Source organism: Triturus cristatus, chromosome 8, assembly GCF_964204655.1.
Source record: "Triturus cristatus chromosome 8, aTriCri1.1, whole genome shotgun sequence".
In the NCBI taxonomy this organism is placed as follows: domain Eukaryota; kingdom Metazoa; phylum Chordata; class Amphibia; order Caudata; family Salamandridae; genus Triturus; species Triturus cristatus.
The window spans coordinates 1,551,973,890-1,551,999,816 of NC_140591.1; the positions used below are offsets into that span (position 1 = coordinate 1,551,973,890).

The window sequence follows — 25,927 nt, forward strand, 5'->3', positions numbered from 1 at the left end:
CTGTGCTGGATCCTGGATTCAGCACTGGGACATTTCCTGAAAACCTACGATAAAATGCGTTTTGGTTAATCGGCTGATTTTTAAGGAATATTTGCAGTTTTCAAAAGTCGACACTTTTTGGGAGAAAAAGTGTCAATGTTATCCGATGAGGAATGAATATGCTACTTACCAGTATGCATCTGTTCTTGGCATGTAGGGCTGCTGACATTCATATCTGTGCATAGATCGCCGCCTAGTGTTGGGTCCGGATGTTTGCACGTTGTTGTCCTGGAAGAGTCTTCGAAGTATCCTTGGATAGGTGACTCCTCCCCTGGACTACAGTGCGCATGGGCATCCTCTCCATCCTCAGATTGTTTTTCGCCATTGTGGCAGTGATGGAGTAGATACAGAAAGTGATGACCATGCTTGCAATAATTCTGAGAGCTGCAGCTGCGACAGGCGCCGGGGAGGAGGGAGGGCGATATGAATGTCAGCAGCCCTACATGCCAAGAACAGATGCATACTGGTAAGTAGCATATTCAGTTCGAGGCATGTGGGCTGCTGAATTCATATCTGTGCATAGAATACATAGCAGTGCCCTCTATTGGCGGCGGCTACCCGTGCCAGCTGCAGCGGTCTGAAAAAGTGTTTTGAGAACAGCCTGTCCTACAGCTGCCTGCTGTTTTGACTGCACATCTACGCAATAGTGTTTTGTAAATGTGTGTGTAGTGGACCATGTGGCTGCTCTGCATATATCATGCAGGGGAATGTTTCCTAGGAAGGCCATGGAAGCCCCCAACTTGCGTGTTGAGTGGGCTCGTGGTGGAATAGTTAATGTGCGTTTTGCCTTTTGATAACAGATTTGAATACACTTAACTATCCATCTGGCTATCCCTGCTTTGGAGATGGCGTTACCTTTGTGGTGTGGGGCAAAGGCAACGAACAGTTGTTTTGTCTTCCTGAAGGGTTTAGTCCTGTCGATGTAGTACATGAGGGCCCTCCGTACATCTAGTGTATGTAATGCCCTCTCTGCAACAGTTTGTGGGTTTTGGAAGAAAACGGGCAGTTCAATAGTCTGGTTCATGTGGAACTGCGATATTACCTTGGGCATGAATTTGGGGTTGGTACGTAGTACGACCCTGTTGGCGTGAACCTGAATAAATGGCTCTTGAACGGTTAGTGCCTGGAGTTCACTAACTCTTCTTAGGGAAGTGATCGCTACCAGGAAGGCTACTTTCCAGGTAAGGAATTGAATCTCGCATGAGTGTAGAGGTTCAAAGGGTGGACCCATCAGGCGTGTGAGGACCAAGTTGAGGTTCCACATTGGAGCCGGTGGGTGACTAGGTGGAATGACTCGTTTGAGTCCTTCCAAGAATGCTTTGATGGCAGGCACTCTGAAGAGAGAGAGGTGCTGCCTGGTTTGCAGATAGGCTGATATTGCGGTCAAATGGACCCGTATAGAGGTGTACGCCAGATTGCATCGGTATAGGTGTAAGAGGTAACATATGATGTTGTGGATGGATGCGTCCAGCGGGTTAATGTCATTATTACCGCAATAAATGACGAACCGTTTCCATTTGGCTGCATAGCAAGCTCTTGTAGTGGGTCTCCTGGCCTCCTTGATGATGTCCATACAGTCAGGTGGCAGATTGAGATAGCCAAACTCTAGGACTTCAGGAGCCAGATCGCCAGGTTCAGCTGTTGCGGATCTGGGTGCTGAACCTCTCCATGGTTCTGCGTCAAATGCGCGGGTTTGATCCGCAGCCTTTGATGCGGTACCACGGAAAGTTCGAGGAAGGTGGTGTACCACGGCTGGCGTGCCCACGTGGGAGCAACTAGGACGAGTGTCAGGGAGTGTTGTCGGAGTTTGCGAGCCACCAGCGGTATCAACGGTGCTGGAGGAAAAGCGTACGCAAATTTGCCGGACCAGTTCATCCATATCGCATTGCCCTGCGACTGCGGGTGTGGGAATCTGGCGGCGAAGCTTTGGCATTTTGCGTTTTCGCTTGTCGCGAATAGGTCTATTTCTGGGTGACCCCACTGCTGGAAGTACGGTTGGAGTACCGATGGGTGTAACTCCCACTCGTGCATCTGGTGGCTGTGTCTGCTGAGCAGATCCGCCATCTGGTTGTCCTTGCCGGGGAGGTGTTCCGCCATGAGGAACATGTTCCTCTGAATGGCCCACTTCCACATGCTCTGAGCCAGATGAGACAACTGTGGAGAGTGTGTCCCTCCCTGCTTCTGTATGTAGTACATTGCGGTCATGTTGTCCGTCCGGATCAACACGACCTTGTTGCACAGATGTACTTTGAAAGCCTTCATGGCCAGGAAGATTGCCATCAGTTCCAGAAGGTTGATGTGCATCTTCTTCTGTTGTGTCGTCCATAGTCCCTGCACTGTGTAGTGGAGTACATGAGCTCCCCATCCCTGGAGAGACGCGTCCGCTGTCAGTACTATTTGTGGAACAGGCTCTTGGAACGGTCGGCCCTTGCAAAGGTTTTGTGGATTCCACCAATGCAGAGAGTTGTATGCCCGACCGCTCACCAACACTAGGTCTTTCAACTGTCCTTGAGCCTGATTCCACTGACGTGCTAGGCACTCCTGAAGTGGGCGCATATGTAATCTCGCGTGCGGGACTATGAAGATGCAGGAGGCCATCATGCCTATCAACTGCATAAACACTCGCGCTGGAAGCGAGTGGTTGGGTCTGAACTTGGAGATCAGCGCTTGTATGCCGTTGATCCTCACTAAATTTGGCTGAGCTGTGGCCGCCAGAGTGTCTATAGTCGCACCTAGGTACTGTTGTACGTGTGCGGGCTGGAGATGAGACTTTGGGTAATTTAGTGAGAATCCCAGACTGTGAAGAAGGTGAATGGTACGGGACACGTGGCTTGCACATTGCTGGGCCGATCTCGCTTGAACGAGCCAGTCGTCTAGGTAGGGGTAGACGTGTATGTGCTGTCTCCGTAAATGTGCCGCCACCGTAGCTAGGCACTTTGTGAAAACCCTGGGCGCTGTTGTCACGCCGAAGGGAAGGACTTTGAACTGATAGTGCTGCCCCTGAACAGTGAACCTGAGGTATTTTTTGTGTGAGGGGTGGATGGGTATGTGAAAATACGCATCCTTGAGGTCCAGTGATGCTAGGAAGTCTCCCTGCTGGAGAAGCGGAAGGACTTGCTGTAGAGTGAGCATGTGAAAGTGCTCCGAAAGAATGTACTGGTTCAGGGGTCTCAGGTCTAATATAGGCCTGAGCGACCCGTCCTTTTTTGGAATTAAGAAGTAGAGGGAGTAAACCCCCGTGCCCCGCTCGTGGACGGGTACGACCTCGATAGCGCCTTTTAGAAGCATACTTTCTACCTCTTGCTGTAAGAGCGTCAAGTGCTCTGAAGACATAGGACGGTTTCTTGGTGGTATTGTGGGTGGAGTGGAAGTTAACTCCAGACAGTAACCGTATTTTATAATATCTTTGACCCACCTGTCCGTGGTGATGGAGTTCCACGTGGACAGGAACCGTTGTAGCCTTCCCCCGACAGGTGTTATGTGGTCGGGAGGAAGGGAGAGGGCGTCACTGCTTGTTCTTGGGGGAGGACCTGGTGTTGCCGTAGCCACGTCCTCTGCCCTTGGTACTGGAGCCACGATAGCCACCTCGGGTGTTCTTATCGTAGGTGGTCTGCGTATTACCCTTGTTATATGTTTGTTGTGACCCCTGTCCTCTGCCTGCTCCCTTGTTTCCGGGGCGACGAAAGGAGCCGCTCCGAAAGGACTGAGTTTGTAGGGCGCCCGTGGACTTTGCAGTGTCCGTGTCCTTTTTTATCTTCTCGAGGGTGGCGTCAACCTCAGGCCCGAACAAAAAGTCGGGGTTGACAGGCTGATTAAGGATATTGTTTTGTACCTCAGGCTTGAATCCTGAGATACGTAGCCAGGCGTGACGTCGTAGGATGACGCTAGTGTTGATGGCCCTGGCAGCCGTGTCAGCAGCGTCTAGTGCACATTTGATGGCAGCATTTGTGAGTAGCTGTCCCTCTCTGATAAGGATTTCTGCACCTTCTTTGTAGGGGTCAGGGAGGTGTTGAAGGAGTTGCTCCATTGTGTCATAGTGCGCCCTATCGTAGCGAGCGAGGAGCGCTTGAGTGTTAGCTATGCGCCATATGCTTGCAGCTTGTGCGGCAACTCGCTTGCCGGAGGTCTCCAGCACCTTGGACTCCTTGTCCGGGGGAGGAGCGTCACCCGTTGTCTGCGAGTGTGCCCTCTTGCGGGCATTCGCCACAACGATGGAGTCGAGTGGTAATTGTCCTCTGATGTAAGTAGGATCCCCAGGTGCTGATCTGTATTTCTTATCGATCCTGGGGTTTATCACTCGTGCCCTGGTGGGTTCCCTGAAAATGTCAGTGGCTGGCCTAAGGACCCCCTTCAACATTGGCAGAGTCTTTACATGTCTTTCTGAGGATGCAAAGGTGTCCATTAGAAAGTCATCTTCGATGATATCAGAGTGAAGCTGTACATCATGGTTGTTCGCCGCCCGTTCAATCAGAGCGTTGAACGCCGCAGTATCCTCTGTGGGTGACGTTTTTGCCCCATATAGTTGTGGGTCCTGTGCATCAAGAGGTGCACTGGGGTCTGCAGGGTCGCCCCAAGTTTGGTCAGGGTCCTGCTGGTCATCAGGGTCCGTGTCCACATGGTAGGGGACTTGTTCACCCATGTAGTCCTCCAATGCATCCGTGTCGGAGCGTGTGGGGGAGGCCCGGTGTGGATCCTGGTAGGGTGAATGAAAGGGTTCATACAGGAGAGGTTCTGTGTCCACAGGCAGCTTCCTCTTTAGCGGGATCCTGAAAGGTTCCAATGGCGGTTCCGAAGTTATCCTTCGGTCGTGGAGAATCATCCTGCCAGTGTCGGCGTCGATGACGCGTGACGGTGACGGCTCGACAGGCGTAACCGCAGTTTTGGTGGCCTGTGTCCTGAGTTGAAACGCCTTCGGGATTGTGGATGGAGGCAAGCCGAAGGTAATGCTGGTCGGCACCGACGAAACCGCTGGATCGATCGAACCCGACTGGTCCTGGAGGGCAGCCTTGGTTTTGCAGCCTGGCATTGCGCCAGGCCGTACTCGGGGCGCCTTAGAGGTCGTGGCCCCCGCCAGGGTCGTCGAGGCGGCTGCAGATATCTTCTGCGCCCGTGGTGCATCGAGCCGAGGTGCGGAGATCACCGTCGACGTCTTCGACACGTGAGGTTTCGGTGTCGTCGAGGGGGTGCTGCGAGGCGTAGCAGGCGGGACGGCCCTCTGTGTCGGTGGCGTCGACGCCGGTAACCGAGCAGGTTTTTCGGCGCCGATGGCCTTCTTCCGTTTGTCGACTCCCATGTCGCCCGTCTCGAGTTCGGCACCGAAGTCCCCCTTGGTGCGGTCGGTGCCGACACGGTGCGCCGGCGTCGAAGGTGTTGAAGGCCTCGATCCGACTAGCGCCACTTTCAGTTTCGGTTTCGTAGGAACCTGAGCAGCTTTCGGTTTCGGTTTCGTGGAAGGGAAACCAGCTGGCTTAAGCGGTAATGGCTGCCGCTGAACGTCCGAGGCCGGGCCCGAGGGCGGGGCCGAAGGACTGCGTGATAGGTCTCGGGTAAGGCCCGAAGGCGATCCCTCGACCGGAGCCATAGTCTGTGGCACTGGTGAATTCTCGGTTTGAACAGGTAGGCCTTGTTCATCATCGGAGCTACTCTCTTCGGCCCCTAAGGCCTCCTCGTCGTCTCCTACCTCGGTGTCGTCTTCACCTCTGTGGAAGAGTGACTCGTCGGCCTCGTCCGATCCGGGTTCTTGGTCGGAAACGGGACTGGAGGGTAAGACTTCTACTTCTTCGACGTCGTCCGCGTCGTCGAAGATGTCAGCTGGGGCCGGTGCCGCGTGCTGCGCTTCGAGCCTCGCCGCTCGACGATTCCGCAGAGTCTTCTTTGAACGGAACCGGGCACAGGCCATACATGTCGACTCGTCGTGGTCCGGCGAAAGGCATTTGTTGCACACCGGATGGACGTCGATGTGTGGGTACTTCGCATTACATACCGGACACCTTTTGAATGGCGTCCTCGATTCCATCGTCGAAGTAGTTGATGGACAGGTAAATGCGAACAAAGTCGGTGCTGGAAGTTAGTAAACTAACAGAGAGTATCGAAAACCGATCGATAAACAGTACCGACGCGAACTAAAGGCCTCGACAAAATTTTTTCCTAACTTGAGCTAAGATAGCACATCCGAACCCAATGGCGGAAAAAAACAATCTGAGGATGGAGAGGATGCCCATGCGCACTGTAGTCCAGGGGAGGAGTCACCTATCCAAGGATACTTCGAAGACTCTTCCAGGACAACAACGTGCAAACATCCGGACCCAACACTAGGCGGCGATCTATGCACAGATATGAATTCAGCAGCCCACATGCCTCGAACAAATGAGTTATTGGTTTCAAGGTAAGTAATCTGTCTTTTGAGTTAGGGTCCGGGGGTTAGACTCAGGGGTCTCCCAGGGTCAGTGATGCACTGTTGTTGCACCCCCAGTGACACTAGGTCGGCCGGGTGCAGAGTGTTGAGACCCAATGTTATCCTATGGAGGATAGGGGGGGCTCCGGTTGGTGGATGCTGGCAGCAGGCCACAGGGGTGTGGGAGCAAAGCTCCTAGGGTTAAGCTTAGGGCAAGTTGGGGACCAAGTTAGCAACAAAGGGGCACCCTCGGCGGCGCTAGGCCAGCCGGGTGCAGTTTTGAGGTCGGGTGCCCTGTTGGTCAATGGAGATTCTCCGGGACAAAGAAACATTGCAGGCTCGGGCACAAAGATCTTCCAGGAATGACCACTTCGAGGGGTAAGTTGGGATGTAGAGGGATGGTTAGGCACCACTTGGTTAGGCACACAAGGCCGTGGGGCGACGGATGCAGGGGTGCCTTTGGACATCGGATTTTCTTACCCGTTCTGGTCGGGGTAGGGGAGGGGGGTCTCCCGGATTGATGCTGCAGGCATAGTCTGGAGGCTTGAGGCAGGTCAGGGGGTCACCGGATCTCGGGTCAGGATCACCGGGGGGACCTCCTTGTGGTGTTTGTTCACTCATACACAGGCCGGGCTCGGCGGGTGCAGAGTGTGCTGGATTCGCAGTTTCTGGCTGCTGCAGTTCAAACACGTCCGGTGTTCACAGGAGAAGCAGCTTGGAAAATGAATGCAGGCAGGTCCTCCGGGGTGTTTGAGGTTGCTGGCCGCTGGACACGCCAGGGTTTTGCAGGAGCAGGTTCGAGGGGAGACAGGCCTGTAGGGCTGGGGTCAAGTCAGTGGGCGTCGTCCTCTTGTTAGCTCTACAGGGCTTCTTGTCCTTTTCTTGTGGTTGGTGGATCCGAGGAAGGACGGTTCAGGGTGCCCCTAAATATTAAATTTAGGAGCGTTACAGGTAAGTAAAGGGCAGGGACCAATGTTTCCCTTCCCTGTGGTGGGTACACCCCCTATTCTGCAACTCTCCAGTGGGAGGAGGGCAGGAGCCTGTCCCTGGTTGGTTGGGTCCCCCCCATCCTCAAGATGGCGGGGACTCTAGGTTGTGCTTCACCTCGCCTCTAGTATGTAACTTGTTTTAAAAGTTTAAACATACAAAACTAGTAAATTGCTCATTATATATGCATTTCAAAATGCCTCGATCAGCGTTCTTCCTCTACTAACAACCAACGTAAGACCAAGACACAATACCACCCCGTCCTTATCTATTTCAATCCCACATTGTAAACCATGTAGGAATGTCTCCATGCTACCTCACTGCTCAAACTACCCAGTACTCCTTAAACCAAACCTCATGGAGACACTCCCATACCTGTAGTGCATGTCCGAATGAGATCGGGACATGCACCACAGGTACGGAAGTGTCTTCGTGAGGTTTGGTTTAAGGAGTACGGGGTAGTTTGAGCACTGAGGCAGCGGGGTGACATTCCTACATGTTTTACAATGTGGGTTGTTAGTAGAGGGAGAACGCCGATCGAGGCATTTTAAAATGCATTTATAATGAACAATTTACTGGTTTAGTATGCAACATGTTTTAAAAGTTTAAACATACTGTCTAAAGTGGTTTATATTTGTAGCGAACCCCTAACGAAGGGCGATGAAGCAGCCCGAAATGCATTGGGAATGACACTACTGAAGATGAAATATGTCTATGTCCTGCTTTAGAGAAAAGGCCTGGATGGGCATACCTACAGCATAAGATTTTTATACATAAAATTGATTTCATGTGACAGAATGAACTGAAAATGCAAACTAAAAGACTGGAATAACTTGAATAAAATGATTTAATGGAATTAATCGTGGCATAGTTTTTGCGATGCAATGATGGAGCAGTGCTTCCGGCATTGGGAGCGATAATACGTTCCCAAATAATCGGATTTATGCACACCATGCTACAAACTTGTCCCAACGGCAGGCTTATACTGCATTGGTATAGGGACGCCTGGCTGCCAAGAGTACATTGCAGACTTCCGGCAGAAGGTCGAGATCTGTCAATTGTCACAGGCGGAGCGTTGACAGGTTTGCGTGGAGAACCCTCCCCTGCTGCTGCGACAGAAGATCCTCCTAAAGGGGCAGCTTGATCAGAAGACCGATGGCCATTCTTAACAGCTTGGGATACCAAACTCTGAGCCCAGTCCGGAGCCACAAGGATAAATTGGGCCCGGTCGTTTTGGATCTTCTTGACAACTTTGGACAGGAGTGGTATGGGCAGAAAGGCATACAACAGGCCTGAGCTCCACTTAAGACTAAAAAAGTCTGAGCTAGAGCTGCCCTGAAAACTCCAGCGCACAACACTGCAGACATTACGCTCTCTCAGCAGTGGCGAACAGACCGGACCAAGGCTCTTCCCATAGCTGAAACAGAACTTGCACCACCTCCGAACGGAGAAGCCATTTGCGATCCGCTAGGAATCTTCAGCTGAGTTCATCCTCTTTGGCATTCAGAGAGCCTGACAGGTGTTGAACCACCAGGGATATGGCCTGCTCTTCCAGCCATGTCCTTGACAGTCACAGACAGCAGCTGAAGGTCCAGGACCTCAGCCACCCTCCTAATCTCCATAGCAAAATGAGGCTCCCTCCTCTGTAGCCACAGTAGGAAAGTCTAAGCCAGTATCTGGGGGAGGGGTCCACTCCACTGACATCCTGTCTCAAAAACAAAATGTTCAACAAAAGAGTGGGGAAAAAAAATTAAGTGACTGGGGTAGATCATCTCCAGATCTGCGCTGACTGGCGTGGCAAGAAGAGAACTGACATCAGTGGCTGGGGTGGCGCCTATAGAAGCACTGCGGCATCACTTCTGGCATAGACGACGCCATGTGGAGTCGAACAACACCACCTACTAGCGCGCAGGGGCAGTACAGTCGAAAAATTCCTGCATGCAGTCCAACGCTTGGGGAATATATTCTAAGGTAAGGAATCTGCAACTAGAAGTCTCAATCAGATTCTATAATTTAAAGGACACAAAATATAAAAGAGACCAGACTTTGTATAACCCTTGGATTAGCATGCATTACCTGTCAGCCCCAGAACAAATATCAATTAATCTCAGTCATCTTGAAAGTCAGAAGCTGGTGAAAACAGTTATGCATTTGCTCAAATGCAGATGTCATCAATTTAGAGATATGTCTTCGTAGATCTTCAAAAACCTAATACACTGGCAGTGTATTGTACAATTCACAAACTGTAAGGTGTGAAAAGTGGGTGCCAGACCCATATTTGTTTTATTAGAATGAGCTTCAGATGGGACAGTAATAATTTACTGACCACTAAGTAAATAGTGGTGACAGGGGGTTGCGACTCCAACAGAAATTTTCATTATCAACTAATACTTAGGGTATTTGCTGCGTGACCTAGGCTCGGAGTACCTGAAGCTAGAGCCTGACTATTTTCGATTTTGCTTCTGGCAAATTAATCTGCTTGAATTCCCATTAAAACAAAATATTTTGTATAGTTTCATCCGACTCCCACTCATTGATCGCTGGTGTGTTAAGCTTGGCAGTAAGGTCCTTTTTGTCCCTCTAGAATTGCTGGGCAAACAAAGGGGTTCTTTTCTCCTGCCAGCTAAAATCCAACTCACCTGTGTATCCAGTGGTGACCAGGATTGATCCCGTGTCCCCTCTTATACTCCAATATAATAGAGGTGACTCATTGCCAGTAAGCATGTGGGCAAACCTCCACTGAATGTGGGGCTGAAAAGCCTCTGATGCCAGGCACACTGTAAACAAATCTGAGACCTATGTGCTAGAAAATAGTGTCTTGGGGTCACTGTTGTCTGCAAACAGAATCCGGCATTTGAACCTGCACCCTGCAAGAGAGGTGTCCATATTGAAGGTCACATGTTATTTTCTTTGTCCCAAACTAGGTTTTTTTTGTCCCAAACTCTGGCACATTCCAACATTGTACCTTTCAACATTGTAACTTGTAACTTTCACTTAACTTCCCTCCGCCCAACTCAAATCCAATTCTTGTAACTCTGAACTTCTGTCTTTTCTTGACTTCTGTCTTTTCTCATATTTTGTTTTTTTTTACTTATGTGCAGATTCTATTGAAGAATGATTGGCAGTATGTGACGTGTGTGGCAGGAAAATCTTTTTAACCGCAGGCGAGGAGTGCAGCTTTGGCAGACTATAGGTCACTGTGTGAAACAATCCCTTGTCAGGATTTTTACAACATGAAATTCTGCCTTTCAGTATTTTATTAAAACATAGTGAAAACTAATTTTCAACCTTCCAAAAATGGAATTCAAACCCAGATGAAATCGCTAAAAGCTCAATGCCAGAAGGTATCCATACCTGAAAGCTGGGATAGTTTACAAGCTTCACTTATCCTCTGTCCGGTCAGATAGCTGAACACTGCTTCTGTGTGATTATCACGATGAGATATAGACACTTCCTCTTCAATCCGTTCTGCTGCAGTCTGAGACAGCCAGCGAGAAAATGCTTTCCTGCGTTCCAGACTCTGAACATATGCACTTGGCTCATCCAGACTGGCCTCCAACTCCTTTAAGCTGCCCCAGATTGCCTCGCACAATGTCCAAGTCAGGTGCCAGTGCTTAACCACTGCTGAGAAATAGGTGAAGTGACATTAACATTAATGTGAGAACAGGGTGGCTGCTGCAAAACATGTTAGATACAGTGCAAAAACATTTAAAGAACTATACTAAAAACAAGTTACTCAGCACAGCCATTTCTGTTTTCCCAGTGCTTAGCCTGCACCCTCAGTCCAGACTAATGAATACAATTCTCCCTGAATAGAAACTACTCCACTCAAGAAGAGGTATACTTCTAAGACATTTGACCCCAAGCACAACATTCTCTTTCCAAACGCTCCCAAAACGCTCTTCCCTATGCCGCCAACTATCCCCAACACACTTGCTTCCCTTCACATCTCCAACTACCAAGCCTACATTTCTAAGAAAGTAAATGGGCTTATGTGCAGAGGTGGTGTCAGATTAGCTATATCAAGTAAGGTGGGTTTTGAACAAGACTGAATGAATTTACTAAGCATAGTAACGTGTTTAGTATCAAACTTTATTAATGTATCCAATATAATTACAGTAAGCAATGAAAGGCACAGTAACCAGAAATAACAAAATGGACAGAAAAACTATCATAGATTTAGATATTGCAAAGTTGGTTGGTTGATAATTAAAACCATTGTAGCTGAAATGGGGGCAAAAGGAAGTTAAGAGGACAGCAAAGGCAGTTAACAGAAGAACTCTGAAGACCTATAACTTTTCTATTTGGCAAACTTCATGGCAAGACAATGTACACAGCAACAGAACCACAGTATGAAATTTCATATACAATCCGGGTGACACCTAGGTTTTTTGCTTGATCCAGGATGCGTGTTGACTGGATGACGAAGTGGACGCAAGACAAAACTTACCTTTTTAATGTATAAGATGAGACATTAACATCCTTCCCATTACCTCCACAATGTAGAGGATGTGTACGACTTGTCCTTTGCATATGCGGTGAAAACGTAGTGCTTTCACAAGGATTCTTTTTGAAATGTTCTGGTGACATGATTAAGGAGTTTCCTTTGCGTCCAAGGAATATATATTTTTCTAAACTGACATGTAGCGCACGGACATCAAACATTGTCAAAACGAAAGCATGCTGCAATATTAGGTGCTTGCTGCTTTCACTTTGGTCAGTGATGGAGGGGCTATCTCAGCCCAGATCAGTAAGCATTGCTCAATACAAAAGAAGTACTGCTGGTAAGGGGACAATGTTTCCTTTCCAATAGTACCTATTCCGAGTGGGTCCCTCTTTAGGGATCCCCACAGAAAGCCCAATAGATGAACAGGTTCCTTACCATTGGTAACACCTTATCTGAAAGACTATCTAGCCACAGATTCCTAACCTTAGCATACTCCCCAGGTGTCAGAATGGATCCATAAACTTTCGGTGAGCAGGACAGCACTGTCATTCTACCTTGACTGCACAAAAGAGTTCCGGCTGGACGATCAACTCTTTGTGGATACGATGGATCATGCTTTGCATCAAGATCTGCTACACATTGGCTAAACAAGCAACCTTCTTTGAGGATGTAAGCTCACTCAACCAAACCAAGGCAGAGATCACTGTCTTAGCTCACAGAGTTCCTGTCCTGGCTACCTGTCAGGCAGCACTACTGTGTGTACGGATTTCAGAGTTAAGTGTTGTTCCCCCTTTAAGGGCCCTAGCTTAATGCACCAGTGGTCAGTGTTTATAGTGGCTCCATGCTCCTGGCGTGGAAGGTCACAAACAAAACGGATGTAAGAGCGATTGGGGGGCCAACAGAAGCACCCTGCACATCGCTTTCGGCACAGACGCCACGTGTAGCCGAACGAAGCCACCTACCAGGTGAGCGGAGGTACTGCTCACCAAAAAAGTTTCAGGATTAAGTCGGGTGCCTGGGGAATGTTCTATGGTAAGGAATCTGATCCTAGAAGTTTCAGATACCAATGATTTTTTATTTATATAATTGGGTCACACACCCACTCCTAAGGCAGGACAGTCTCTCACTCCGCTCTACTCACACTCTACATTCCCCACCCATTGGGGGCCTACCACACACCCATTTCATCGCAAGAGGAAATGTAGATTCTTTTGGTTGTAGCTTTGACAGATTGATCAGCAGACTATGGATGGAAGGGGAGTAGGGGCTCAACCTCTCCATGTTGACACCCCCTCCCCCCGCCCCCCGGTGGCAGAAACACTATCCGGAGACCAGGTGTGGGAGATGTCCTGCAATAACAATAAGGCCAATTCCCACACATCATTCTGGTTAAATGTTCCCCAATCCAACTGTTTTGTAACATGAATTTCCATATACATTTTTGAGGTTACCTGTACAAGCTCTTCGGCTTCTCAAAATACAATTCTGAATGTGCACTGTAGTTACTGATTAGCTCACGTGTGTTCCTATGCACCATGAGATTAATTTATTAAATAAAGGACCTTTTGAACTCCCCTCCATTGAATTTCAATAACAAAAGGACTGCTGTTTTGGTTAATACTGTGCAGGACACAGAAGCTGAAATATTGGACGCTCTTGTTTTGGGTCTATAGCTTCCCCCTTGATGGAATATGTGAATGTAGGATTTATATTATACAGATAAATGTAATCCTTTGCTAAAGACATCATGGAAAAATACCAGCTGCTCTACACAGATCAGACCTGTTCTTATGGCTCAAAGACATTTTCCAAATATATAAGTATAGGGGATTCAATATGGCTCATGAGCTACAAAATGAAGGTAGCACAGGGATTTTGATACTGGAATGTAACTATGAATCCAGTCTCAGTAAAAGGAAAAGTTACTTACCTGTAATCCTAGTTCTCTTGCAGGGGTATCTTCATCAAACACACGCAGGGACACCGGAGGACCAATATAATGCATCTAAAAAATATTCACACTGAACAATTGCAGTCAATAAACAGGCTAAGATGACATTTTATTTTAAAAAGAAACAAAACCATTTACTTTCCTATAAGTCACCATAGAATATAGGTGGATATATCAAACCTTTCACAAGCTTTCTTTAAAATGAAAGAAATGACAGTCAGAATTAGCCAATAGGCTGCAAGTAATACATTCAGCTAATGTAACAGGCCATTAAGAACCTCCTAGTACCCACATTATCCCATCATGCCCACAGGTGACAGTCAGATAATTTTTACAAGGCAATATAAAATCCTGGTTAAAATAAAATGGGGACTGTAGTATTTGTCGGGGAGGAGGGAGGGTTGCTTATGACTTTGATGAGGATACTTCAGAAAGACAACAAGGATTACAGGTAAGTAACTTGTCCTCTTCCAGGGGATCCTCAAAAATAGTCATAAGCACTGAATATAATAGCAAGCCCATTCCTTAGGAAGCACACAAGAAATAGAAGCAACCCAATAATTACGCAAAATGATTCCTCAACCAAGCCGGCCCTATTTGAGTATCTTCCCTGGAGTCTGAATCTAGACAATGCCTAGTGAAAGTATGTACAGACCTCCAGGTCGCAGCTTTGAAAATAACTGCAATGGGGACATTACTAAGAAGGGCTATAGAAGCATATTTACCTCAAGTAGAATGATCTTTTGGCCTACCAGGCCAAGGTTTCTTCTCCAACTGAAATGCAAAAACAATACAAGAAACTTTCCATCTTGATATGGATTGTTTTGCAGAGGGCAAACCAGTTCTTACTGGTCCATAATTGATGAAAAGCCTATGTGATTTTCTATGTCACTAGTGTTGTCCAAACAGAATTTTAACACCCTTGATATATCCAAGAGAATGGAGAGATTTCTCTGCCGAGTTGGAAGATTCGGAAAAGAAAGTAGGGAAAGAAATATGCTCTTTACCAGTATGCATCTGTTCTTGGCATGTAGAGCTGCAGAGTCACACACTTAGGATAGTAGATCGCCATCTGTTGTTGGGCTCGGATGCTTGCAGGTTGTTGTGGTCTTCGGAAGAAGTCTTTGGTCACGAGATAGGTGACTCCTCCCTTGGACGACAGTGCGCATGGGCATCAACTCCATTGTTAGATTGTTTTTCGCCATGATGGGAAATGGAGTTTGTAGAAAAGAGAGGTCCATGTGTGATGTCTAAGTAAGACAATGTTGGAACAGATACAGGTCCCGGGGAGGTGGGTGGGCGTGTGTGACTCTGCAGCTCTACATGCCAAGAACAGATGCATACTGGTAAGTAGCATATTCCGTTCGAGGCATATGAGCTGCAGATCACACACTTAGGATAGACTATATAGCAGTGTCTCCCCTAGCGGTGGTCACCTGTATTGGTTGCAGCAGTTTGAAATAAAGTTTTAAGGACAGCCTGACCCACAGAAGATTGTTGCTTTGCTTGTACATCAACACAGTAGTGATTGGTAAAGGTGTGTGTTGTAGACCATGTGGCTGCCTTACAAATATCTTCTAAGGGAATGTTTCCTAAGAACGCCATGGAAGCCCCTATTTTGCTTGTGGAATGCGCTCTAGGGGGAACTGTTAGTGTGTGTTTAGCCTTGTGGTAGCATATTTGCATACATTTAACTATCCACCTAGCTATCCCAGATTTGGGTTGCCTTTATGTGGTGGAGAGAAAGCGACGAACAATTGTTTTGTTTTGCGGAATGATTTGGTTCTGTCAATGTAGTCGAGAAGGGCTCTTTTAATGTCTACGGTAGGAAGAGCTCTTTCAGCTACCGAGTCTGGATTTGGGAAGAAGACTGGTAACTATTGATTGGTTAAGATGGAACGGAGATATGACTTTTGGAATGAATTTCGGATTTGTTCTAAGAACCACTTTGTTACGGTGTAATTGTAAGAATGGTTCTTGTATGGTTAAAGCCTGGATCTCACATACCCTTCTGAGGGATGTGATAGCGATAAGGAAAGCCACTTTCCATGTGGGGAACTGTAGTTCGCATTTATGCAGAGGTCCAATTGGGGTCTCATGAGCCTTGTAAGAACAATGTTTAGATTCCACACTGGAGAGGGTGGCAATCTGGGAGGAATAATTATTTGTAGTCCTTCCATGAAGGCTTTGATCGCAGGTACTCTAAAGAGTGACAAGTGTTGTCTATTTTGAAAGTAGGCTACTAATGCTGCTAGGTGGAGACGTATGGATGAGTATGCCAAATTACATCTTTGCAAGTGCAGTAAGTAGCAAATGATGTCCTGGATGGATGCCTCCAGTGGGTTTATAGGATTGTTAGTGCAGTAAATGGCAAATCTTTTCCATTTCACAGCGTAGCAGGCTCTAGTGGTAGGTCTTCTGGCATCTCTTATAATATTCATGCAGTCTGGTGGTAGGTTGCGATAACCGAACTCTAGGACTTCAGGAGCCAGATTGGCAGGTTCAGTTGACCTGGATCTGGGTGTCTGATTTCTCCATGGTTCTGGGTTAATAAGGACGGAGAGAGGTGCAGTTTTTGATGTGGCACTAGCAAGAGTTCCAGTAATGTTGGGAACCACGGTTGGCGTGCCCATGTGGGAGCTACTAAGATCAGTTTGAGAGACTGTTGCCTGAGCTTGCGTACCACTAATGGAATGAGTGGGAGAGGCGGAAAAGCGTACGCAAATCTGCCTGACCACTTCATCCATATCGCATTGCCCTTTGACTCCGGGTGGGGAAACCTGGCGGCGAAGGTTGGGCATTTTGCGTTTGTGTGTGGCGAACAGATCTATGTCTGGTTGGCCCCATTGTTGGAAAAAGGGTCTTAGGACTTGGGGATGTAGTTTCCATTCGTGGATCTGTTGAGTCTGTCGACTTAACAGATCGCAATCTGATTGTGAACCCCTGGAAGGTGTTCTGCAAGTAGGTATATTTTCTGGGGAATGGCCCATCTCCAAATGTTCTGTGCGAGCTGGGACAGCTGGAGAGAATGTGTGCCTCCTTGTTTCTGTATGTAATACATGGCTGTCATGTTGTCTGTCTGTATGAGGACAGTTTTGTTCTGGAGATGTAGTTGGAATGATTTTAGTGCTAGGAACACTGCTAGCAGTTCCAGGTAATTGATATGGAGCATTTGTTGTTGAGTGGTCCATTTGCCCTGAGTGGTGTGGCCGAGGAGATGGGCTCCCCATCCTGTGAGCGATGCGTCCGTTGTCAGCACTATCTGTGGAAGAGGCTCTAGGAACAGCCGCCCTCTGGACAGGTTTGTTATGTTCCACCATTTGAGAGAGCGATGTGCGCGGCTGTCCACCCACACCAGATCCGTAAGTTGTCTGTGAGCCTGGTTCCACTGACGTGCTAGACATTCTTGCAAGGGGCGCATTTGAAGTCTGGCATAAGGCACAATGAAGATGCATGACGCCATCATGCTATGAGTTGCATGAACACTCTTGCTGGAAGAGTGTTGGATTTGGAATTTTGCGATAAGAGCTTGTATATTGGCTATCCTGGCTTGAGATATGCTAGGGCTGTGGAGGTGTTTATGGTGGCTCCTAGATACTGATGTATGTGAGAGGGTTGGAGATGAGATTTGGGATAGTTTATTGTGAATCCCAAGTTGTATAAGATTTGGATGGTTTGGTGAGTGTGTAGAACACACTTGTTGAATGACTTGGCTTTTATTAGCCAGTTGTCTAGATACGGGAAGACATTAATTTGTTGCCTTCTGAGATGTGCTGCTACTACTGCTAGGCATTTTGTGAATGCTCTGGGTGCGGTTGTTACCCCGAATAGAAGGACTGTAAACTGGTAGTGTTGTACGTCCACCACAAACCTTAAATACTTCCTGTGGGCAGGATGTATGGGAATGTGGAAGTAGGCGTCCTTGAGATCTAGTGTGGTAAGGAAATCTTAGTGGGAGCACTTGTTGAAGAGTGATCATATGGAAATGATCTGAGTTGATATACAGATTTAGGGGTCTGCGAACCAAGATGACACCAGGAAGTCCTGGAGATCAGAAAAGCCAAAGAAGCCGTTTCTCCGGACTTGGCTGTTCAGGTAGTAATGCTTGGCAAACGTGTGCAGCGAGGCCCACGTTGCTGCCTGACAAATGTCCTGCAGAGGGACTCCTCGTCCCAAGGCAGTAGTAGCCGCTGTGGCTCGAGTGGAATGGGCCATCAGCCCCACTGGAGGTTCCTTCTTAGCCAAGGAATAACAGGCCTTTATGCACTAAACGACCCACCGAGAGATGGTTGGCTTGTGCACTGCCCGCCCCTACTTAGCGCCCATGTAGCCAATGAAGAGTTGGTCGTCCACCCAGAACTGTTTTGTGCAGTCCAGGTAGAAGGAGAGAGCACGTTTTGGGTCCTGACGGTGGAGCCTCTCTTCCTCTTTCGAGGGATGCAGAGGCAGAAAGAAGGTGGGCAAAGTAACAGACTGCCCGATGTGAAAGACAGTAACCACCTTAGGAAGCAAAGAAGGGAGAGTCCTCAGAACAACCTTGCCCGGATGGACAGAGGAAAGGAGGTTTGGAATAAAGAGTCTGGAGCTCACTCACTCTTCTGGCAGAGGTGATGGCAACCAGGAAAGCAGTCTTGAGAGTCAGAAGATGAAGAGGACAGTTATGAAGTGGCTCAAAAGGAGCGCACATCAGATAGGTTAAGACCAGATTCAAGTCCCACTGAGGCATTACAAAGGGGACAGGAGAAAACATGTGAGTAATGCCTTTCAAGAATCTATTTACAACAAGGGACTTGAAAAGAGAAGGCTGATCAGAAAGCCGTAAGAAGGTGGAAACAGCAGAAAGATCACCCTTGATGGTACCCAGAGCAGAGCCCTGCTGGGCCAGTCAAAGAAGGAAGAGGAGAACCTCAGAAAGAGGGGCGGAAAGGGGATCCACAGCCTTTGCTGTGCACCATGCCAAAAATTTGTTCCACCTGCAGGCGTATACAGTTTTAGTGGAGGGACGCCTGGCTGCCAGAATGACATCACAGACTTCTGGAGGCAAGTCAAATGGCATCAACTGTCGCCGCTCACGCATGGAGGTGGAGGCTGGACAGGTTCGGGTGGAGGACCGTCCCCTGCTGCTGCGACAGAAGGTCATCCTGAAGAGGCAGTCTAATCAGGGGATCGATTGACAGACTGAGTAGCTCGGGATACCAGTATCTTTGAGCCCAATCCGGAGCCACAGGATGACTTGGGCCCGGCTGCTTCTGATAATCTTCAGCACTCTGGGCAGAAGTGGTATAGGCGGAAAGGCGTATAACAGAAAGCAACTCCACTCGCGACGAAAAGCGTCTCCGAGCGAGTGCCGCCTTGGAAATTCCAACGCGCAGAACTGATGACATTGCGCGTTCTCTTTGGTGGCGAATAGATCTAACCAAGGCTCTCCCCATTGCCGAAAGAGGCCTTGCGTCACGTCAGAGTTCAGACGCCATTCGTGATCCATCATGCACCGGCAGCTGAGTTAGTCTGCCCTGGCGTTCAGAGAACCCGCAAGGTGTTTAACCGCCAGGGTGATGCCCTTATGTTCCAGATTGTCCAGAGGCGTAGAGCCTCCGGACAAAGGGTCCACGACCCCACCCCGCCCTGCTTGTTTCAATACCACATGGCGGTGCTGCTGTTCGTGAATACCTGCACTACACTTCCCCGGACAGATGGAAGGAATGCCTTCAGTGCAAGCCGGATTGCCCGCAGCTCCAATAGGTTGATATGGAGCCGGGACTCCGCCGGAGACCAGAGGCATCTGATCTCCGTCTCTCCCATGTGGCCCCCACATCCCAGGAGGGACGCATCCGTCACCACTATGTGCTTCGGTTGGGGTAGGGAGATGGATCTGCCGCTGACCCAATCGCAGTCCATGAGCCACCACTGCAACAGTCTTGCAGTGCCATCCGAGATCAGGACATGGTCGGACAGGTTGCCCTGATGTTGAGCCCACTGGAACTTCAGGTCCCACTGCAGAGCCCGCATCGGCCACCTGGCGTGATGTACCAGAAGGATGCAGGAGGCCATCAGACCCAGCAGCCGTAGGACCATCCTCACCGAAACTCGGGATAAAGGCTGAAAGAACGGAATCAGAGCCTGAATATCTCGAACCCGCTGTTTGGGAGGATAAACCCGAAACTGCGCAGAGTCCAGAACCGCTCCGATGAAGAGGAGCTGCTGGGAGGGACTCAGATGTGACTTCGGCACGTTGATCAAGGACCCCAGCTAATGCAGGAGGTCGGCCGTAGTCTGGAGGTGGGAGACGACTTGCTGGGGCGAGCCCGCCTTCAACAACCAGTCGTCGAGATAGGGGGGGGGGGGGGGGGGGGGGAAGACTAGAACCTCTAATCTGCGCAGATGAGCTGCGACCACCGCCATCACGGGCACTGGTGAGGCCGAAGGGGAGCACGGTAATTTGGAAGTGCTCGTGGCCTACAGTGAACCGCAGGTAACACCGGTAGGTCGGCAGGACGGGGATGTGAAAATATGCGTCCTGCAAGTCCAACGCTACCATCCAGTATCTATTCAGGGTCTAGGGCAGCCAGAACCTGAGCTATTGTCAGCATCTTGAACTTCTCCTTCCGGATGAAGGAGTTGACGCGCCTGAGGTCCAAGATAGGGCGTAGGCTCCCTTTGCCCTTCTAGGGAACCAGAAAGTAGTGGGAATAACCACTACCTACTTCTGGCCCAGGAACGCGCTAGATGGCCCCCTTGGCCAAGAGGGCCGTAACTTCCTCCTGCAGAAGTTGCAAATGATCCCCCGAAATTCGGTGGCACTGCGGTGGCATGGCTGGAGGGGTCGCCTCGAAGGGCAGGGAGTAGCTCCTTCGGAAGATTTGCAGCACCCACCTGTCCGATGTGATGGTACGCCAGTGGAGTAGGTGATGGCGAACTCTGCCTCCCGCTGGCGTGGAATGGGCCTGAAAGCTTGGACTAGGAGGGCTTTGAGGCGGAAGCTGCTGGGGAAGATGTGGACGGACCGGCACGTTGTCCCCCTGTACCGCCTCGGCGGAATCCACGTCCGCGTGGAGGTTGGTTCTGCAGCCGGTGGCTAGGCGGACGTGAGGGGAGCGTCCCTTCCTTGGCCACGAAAGGGACGAAAAGCGGAAGTTTACGGGCGCAGGGCCGAGAGGCCCAAGGACTTGGCATTAGCCCCGGAGTCCTTAAAGCGCTCCAGCGCACTATCCGCTTTGTCGCCAAAAAGGCGACTGCCATCAAAGGGCATGTCCATGAGGGTGCTCTGGACAACCCCGGAAAAACTCGTGGACCGGAGCCAGGCGTGGCGACGAAGCGCCACCGTGGTCGACATTGCCCTGCCCAGCGAGTCCGTTGTGTCCAGTTTACATCGGATTGCATGCCGTGCCGCATCCCGCCCCTCTGCAAGAGCCTGGGCGAGCCATGTCCGGGCCTCCTCCGGACACTGGGGCAGCACGTCCTCCACCATATCCCACAGGCAGTGGGAGTAACGTTCCCAAAGGCACGTGGTGTTGATAGACAGCAACCCCAAACTAAGAGGAGAACAGTTTCTTCCCAAACTGCTCTAACCTTTTGGATTCCCGATCCGGGGGAGCGGACGGGAAGGAGGTTTGGGAGGTAGATGCCTGGATAACCAGGCTCTCGGGCGTGGGGTGCATGGACAGAAAAGTGGGGGGGGGTCGCCCGGTGCAGGGCGGTGGCGCCGGGCCACGTTCCGGTCCACAGGAGGGACTGTGGAGGGCTTGGACCAGGTGCCCTTCAGAACGTCAATCAGTGCTTCATTAAACTGCAGCATAGGCTCCGAGGAGCTGGCTGACAGTTGGAGCACTTCAGTGAGGAGATTAGTCCTCACTGCCACAGCAGGCAGCTCCAGCCCGAGGGCTTCAGCCGCCTTGCGCAGCACCACAGAAAATGTAGCACCTTCCTCCGAAGCCACGGTCGGAGGAGAGATGAAGCCAGTGTCAGTGGAGGTATCAAGACCACTGGCATCCCCCAGTTCGTCTGCCCAGTGCTGAGATAACTAGCCCTGCCTGGACAGAGGGTCCTCAGACCCCTCCCAGTCGTCGCCATCATCCGATTCCTGGTATACAGGTAGAATGATCGGAGCCGGGCGAAAGATGAAATTGCCACCCATCAGTGTCGGGTGCAGCACCGGGTGGCGCCGCTCCGACACCGGGCACGGTCCGGGACTAAACCGGGGTGGCACCGGAGGAGTCGGCGCCGGTGGAGGGGCCGTGAGGTCGACAGAGATCCAGGCCAGGATCTCTCGGGGACCTGCGGCATCGGGAGCGGAGTAGACAACGGCACCTAGCCGGAGCCGCCGGCTCGCTAGGCCTCCCAGTCGAGCCTGCGGGGCCCGAAGGCGCGCCGGTAGGCGTCGACGGCAGGGCCAGGTTCCTCATGGCCATGAGGAAGGCACTGACCTCCGCCGGAGTCGCGTCAGACCCAGGGACCGGAGGGTATAGCGTCTGACGGGACTCCTGCGGCTCCGACGAAGCCGCGTGGGTGGTGCCACCCGAACACTAAGCTTTGTCGCGCGACCAGCGAGGGGAGCCCGAAGAGCGATGTCTCTTCGACTTCTTGCTGTGCTTCGACTTACCGGACCGCAAAGACTTGGACCCCGACGAGCGGTGATGGCTGCGGCTCCTCGACCTCCTCCTCGACCGGGACCTTGAGGGCGCGGCGCCGACTGCCGGAACTAGAGCAGCTTGCGTGACCGCGCCCCACCTAGCCTTCGAATCAAGGCCCGGCAGTCGAGGCATCGTGGTCTGTCCCGAGGCAATGGAGGCACCAGCGGTGGTGGTCCGTGACCGACATCAGTCGGTGACAGGAGTCACAAGCTTTGAAGCCAGGCATCCCTATCAGCACCAGAGTCGAGGTCGACGAAGAATGGAACCAAAAAGAGTTCAAAAAAGTTTAGTCAAAATGACTAAAAGGGTATGCTCTTCCCGGATCAGCGCTTACTGGCGCGGAAATAAGAACTGACTTCAGCACGCAAGGGTGGTGTCCAAGTACTCTGCCAACGTCATCCCGGCGATCACGACGCAGGACGCGGAGCCGCAGACGACGCCCAAGGGTATTGCTGACGAAAAATCTTCCCGGATCCAGCCTGACGCCCGGGGGATATTCTACGGTGAGGAATCTAACGAGTTTCTTTCAGATGTAGGTTTTTAGGGTGTTATTTTTTAAATATCGTTTATTGTCAAACGTTCATTTTATTCTTGTTCCCAACATGCCTATTTGCTATTTTTATGATATTCTGTATGGTTTAAGATGTGGGGGGGAAACAGGTTCACTGCGTCACAATAAATACTTTTAGTTAAGTGCCTTTTTTTCTTAAAACCGTGTGCGTGTGAGAGATATTGTAAAGAGCAAAATAGGTTTGTTTCTGGTACCATGGTGCCCAGATCCTGGTTTAGGGAATGTTAGTTACCCAAAGGCACTTGAACAATGTGGGACTCAAATAGCCTGCCTTTCACATTCAGTGCTGGTGCACTGAACCAAGTTCACCCATGTCACCTGTAGGTGGGTAAGCAAACCTTGTAGAGCTACGCCACAGCCATAGTTTACGCTGCAGTGGCGTTCATATTACCTTGACCCAGGCTAGGTTAGGTGCCTTTCCTGTACCTGGCCTCTTCTGCTACCTAATGCACCTCAATTCTGGAAAGCATAAGTACAGCCTTCGCTTACAAGGAAGAGCTTTGATCAGAGCCAGAAATCAGGGATGGTGCTGGAATTGGAGTCAGACGCCAGAGCACGTAGCAGATAAGGTGCTATTGCTGGGGCAACCGTAAGAGTAATGGGGGGAAAGGGTGGCTTCAGCAGGCACCAGAAGAACACGGTGGGACACTGTATTGGATTTAACTGGTGATAAGGGTAAACACTGCTGGTGGTTTACCAATCTGGTGGATTACTTACATTCTGTAACGATTTATCTGGTAGAAACTTTGTCACGCCGCAGATTCCTTAACTTAGAATATCCCCAGGCGTCAGACTGGATCCGGAAAACTTTTCCTGCAGCAGCACCTCTGCGTGCCAAGGGGCGGCGCCGTCCGGCTCCACCCTGACGTTGTCACCGGACATGACATCAGTGGAGCCATATATGCCCCTCCTGGCGCTCTCACGTCAGTTTTCGTCTGAGAAACTTTTCCGCGTTATAACGCGGAGCCAGTACCAAAAAACTGAGAATGTGGGAACATTGTGCAATATGATGAAAAAATTGAAGAAATGGACAGGCGAGAGAGCAGAGCTCCGAAAAGCCACCCTGCAAAAGCGAACGTTCAATCAATGTGAAAGGAAGACAAGGATGTGGAAAACAGCCTGGCAGAGATTAGAATGCTGCATCCAGAATGGAAAAACATGAAGCTGAACAAGTGTGGAACCGAGGAGTAAAGAAAGTACACCATAAGACGTCACCAGAAAGACGTCCCAAACCAAATTTAAAAACAAATGTACAGAACCACAGATCTGAAGTAAAATGGGGCAGTGGTGGCAAAGACCCTGAGGCAATGGAGAAGGGGAGAGAGGGAAGGTGGGAAAAATCCGGAAACGGATGCCACACCGTAGAATTCGGGCTGATGGTTGGGAAGAACACATGATGCATGAACATGCCGCTTACTCCTGAGGGGCGGAGTGGATTTGAAAAACAGAATGAAGCTGTCTGTTAGAGTGAAGAGAGTACGACACTGTGCAAAAGGGCAAGCCACCTTAAGGGAGGTGAGTATAGAAGGCCCCAACCTGAAAAGTTCCTCGCAGAGCGGGGAGGACGGGTTGGCGTTAAGGAATCTGGGGCTAGACAATGTCTCTACCCGATACATCATTACCGAAGATAAGTAACTTGTTCATCTGATAGGAGTCTAGCCACATATTCCTTAACTTAGAATAGTTACCAAAGCCATACCCACAGAAGAGGCGGGTCTGCGACTGAATCCCATGAAGTTCTAGAAAGAACTTAACTGTCCATAGGTGACTTAACACTTTAAGGAGGACAGAGTGCAGGTAACCACCAGAGCATGATGCTCTAAAGGGAGCGGAAGCAGTGGGACGGCAAAGGCAATAGAAGCGGTCACAAACAGCAGGAAAGAACCCAGTTATGGAAAGTGAGTAGAGGCTAAGTGAAAGGTAAGGACTTGAAAGAGGGAGATGAACCCACCCAGAGTGGGGAAAGATCTCCAGGATCTGAAGTGGCGACAAAAGCCTAAACAAGTACAGGACGTCCAAGAAAACTGTGTGAAAGAACACCGAGGAACTTGTACCCGCAACTACACATGGGACAGCAGAGGCAATAGGTTGCCACTTACCCAAATAGCGCCAGCATGGAGAAGAAACCATTTCCCAGATATGGTGAGTTTTGTAGATGCAGATGGCTGCCAAGTCATGAGAGACAACAGGCGGTAGGACAGAGACCTCGCATACCGGCGTAAAGAGCACAAGAGCGAAAAGGAGCTCTGTGGAAACCGGCACCAGTAAGACAGGAGCGACATAAGTGGCAAAATGCCAATTTATGGCGCAAGATACCGGTAGCACGGAAGTTAGAAGACACGCCAGGACCAGGCGATGGTGCCATAATATGTGAAGGCAGATTACAAGCAGTGGGGCGTTACCAACCAGAGCAAAGACAGGAAGGAACCCAAGCACGTTATGTGGACACTGGAGCCATAAAAAGGACGCAAGGACTTCGTGTAGGGTAGCAGAGCAGCCCAGAGGCACCAACCTGCAAGAAGGCAGCAGCCGAAAAAGGGCACCAGGCAGCCGGACACTTTAGGAACTGGCGATATAAGTAGACCAGGGCAGGACCCACGGACACTGTATGAAGGAGAGAGCCTGCACAAACCAGTCTGGTATGAGCGCTGAGGGGAGCCAGAGCAGGAGGGAAAATGTTGAAACAATGAAAACGTGACCCTACAAGAGTCCCCCGCAAGACAGAGTGGGAGAAAAACGAGGCACAACCCTGGCAAAAGTGAGGCCAGAGGTAAAGGTCCCCGAATCGAAGGAGCAAACATCCAAGGAAAAAGACACCCCTCGGAGAGTGTACAGCATGAACCCTAAGCAAAGCTTGGAAATACCCATACGGAAAAAGCAGGGATTAAGGACACTGCTATAGGAAAAG

The 25,927-nt window shown here is 50.0% G+C and overlaps 1 protein-coding gene across 7 annotated transcripts in view; it reads right to left on the minus strand.

Moving 5' to 3' along the window:
* The window catches only part of NUP98 (nucleoporin 98 and 96 precursor), a 791,668-nt gene that overhangs the window by 265,888 nt on the left and 499,853 nt on the right, over nt 1-25,927 (minus strand). For 4 of the 7 annotated variants that reach the window (XM_085623457.1, XM_085623456.1, XM_085623454.1 and 1 more), the window contains one exon: nt 10,775-11,044. In XM_085623457.1, the coding sequence (XP_085479583.1) occupies nt 10,775-11,044 (270 nt within the window). The remainder of the gene's footprint in view (nt 1-10,774; nt 11,045-25,927) is intronic. The other 3 variants (XM_085623459.1, XM_085623458.1, XM_085623460.1) reach the window with 1 other exon arrangement.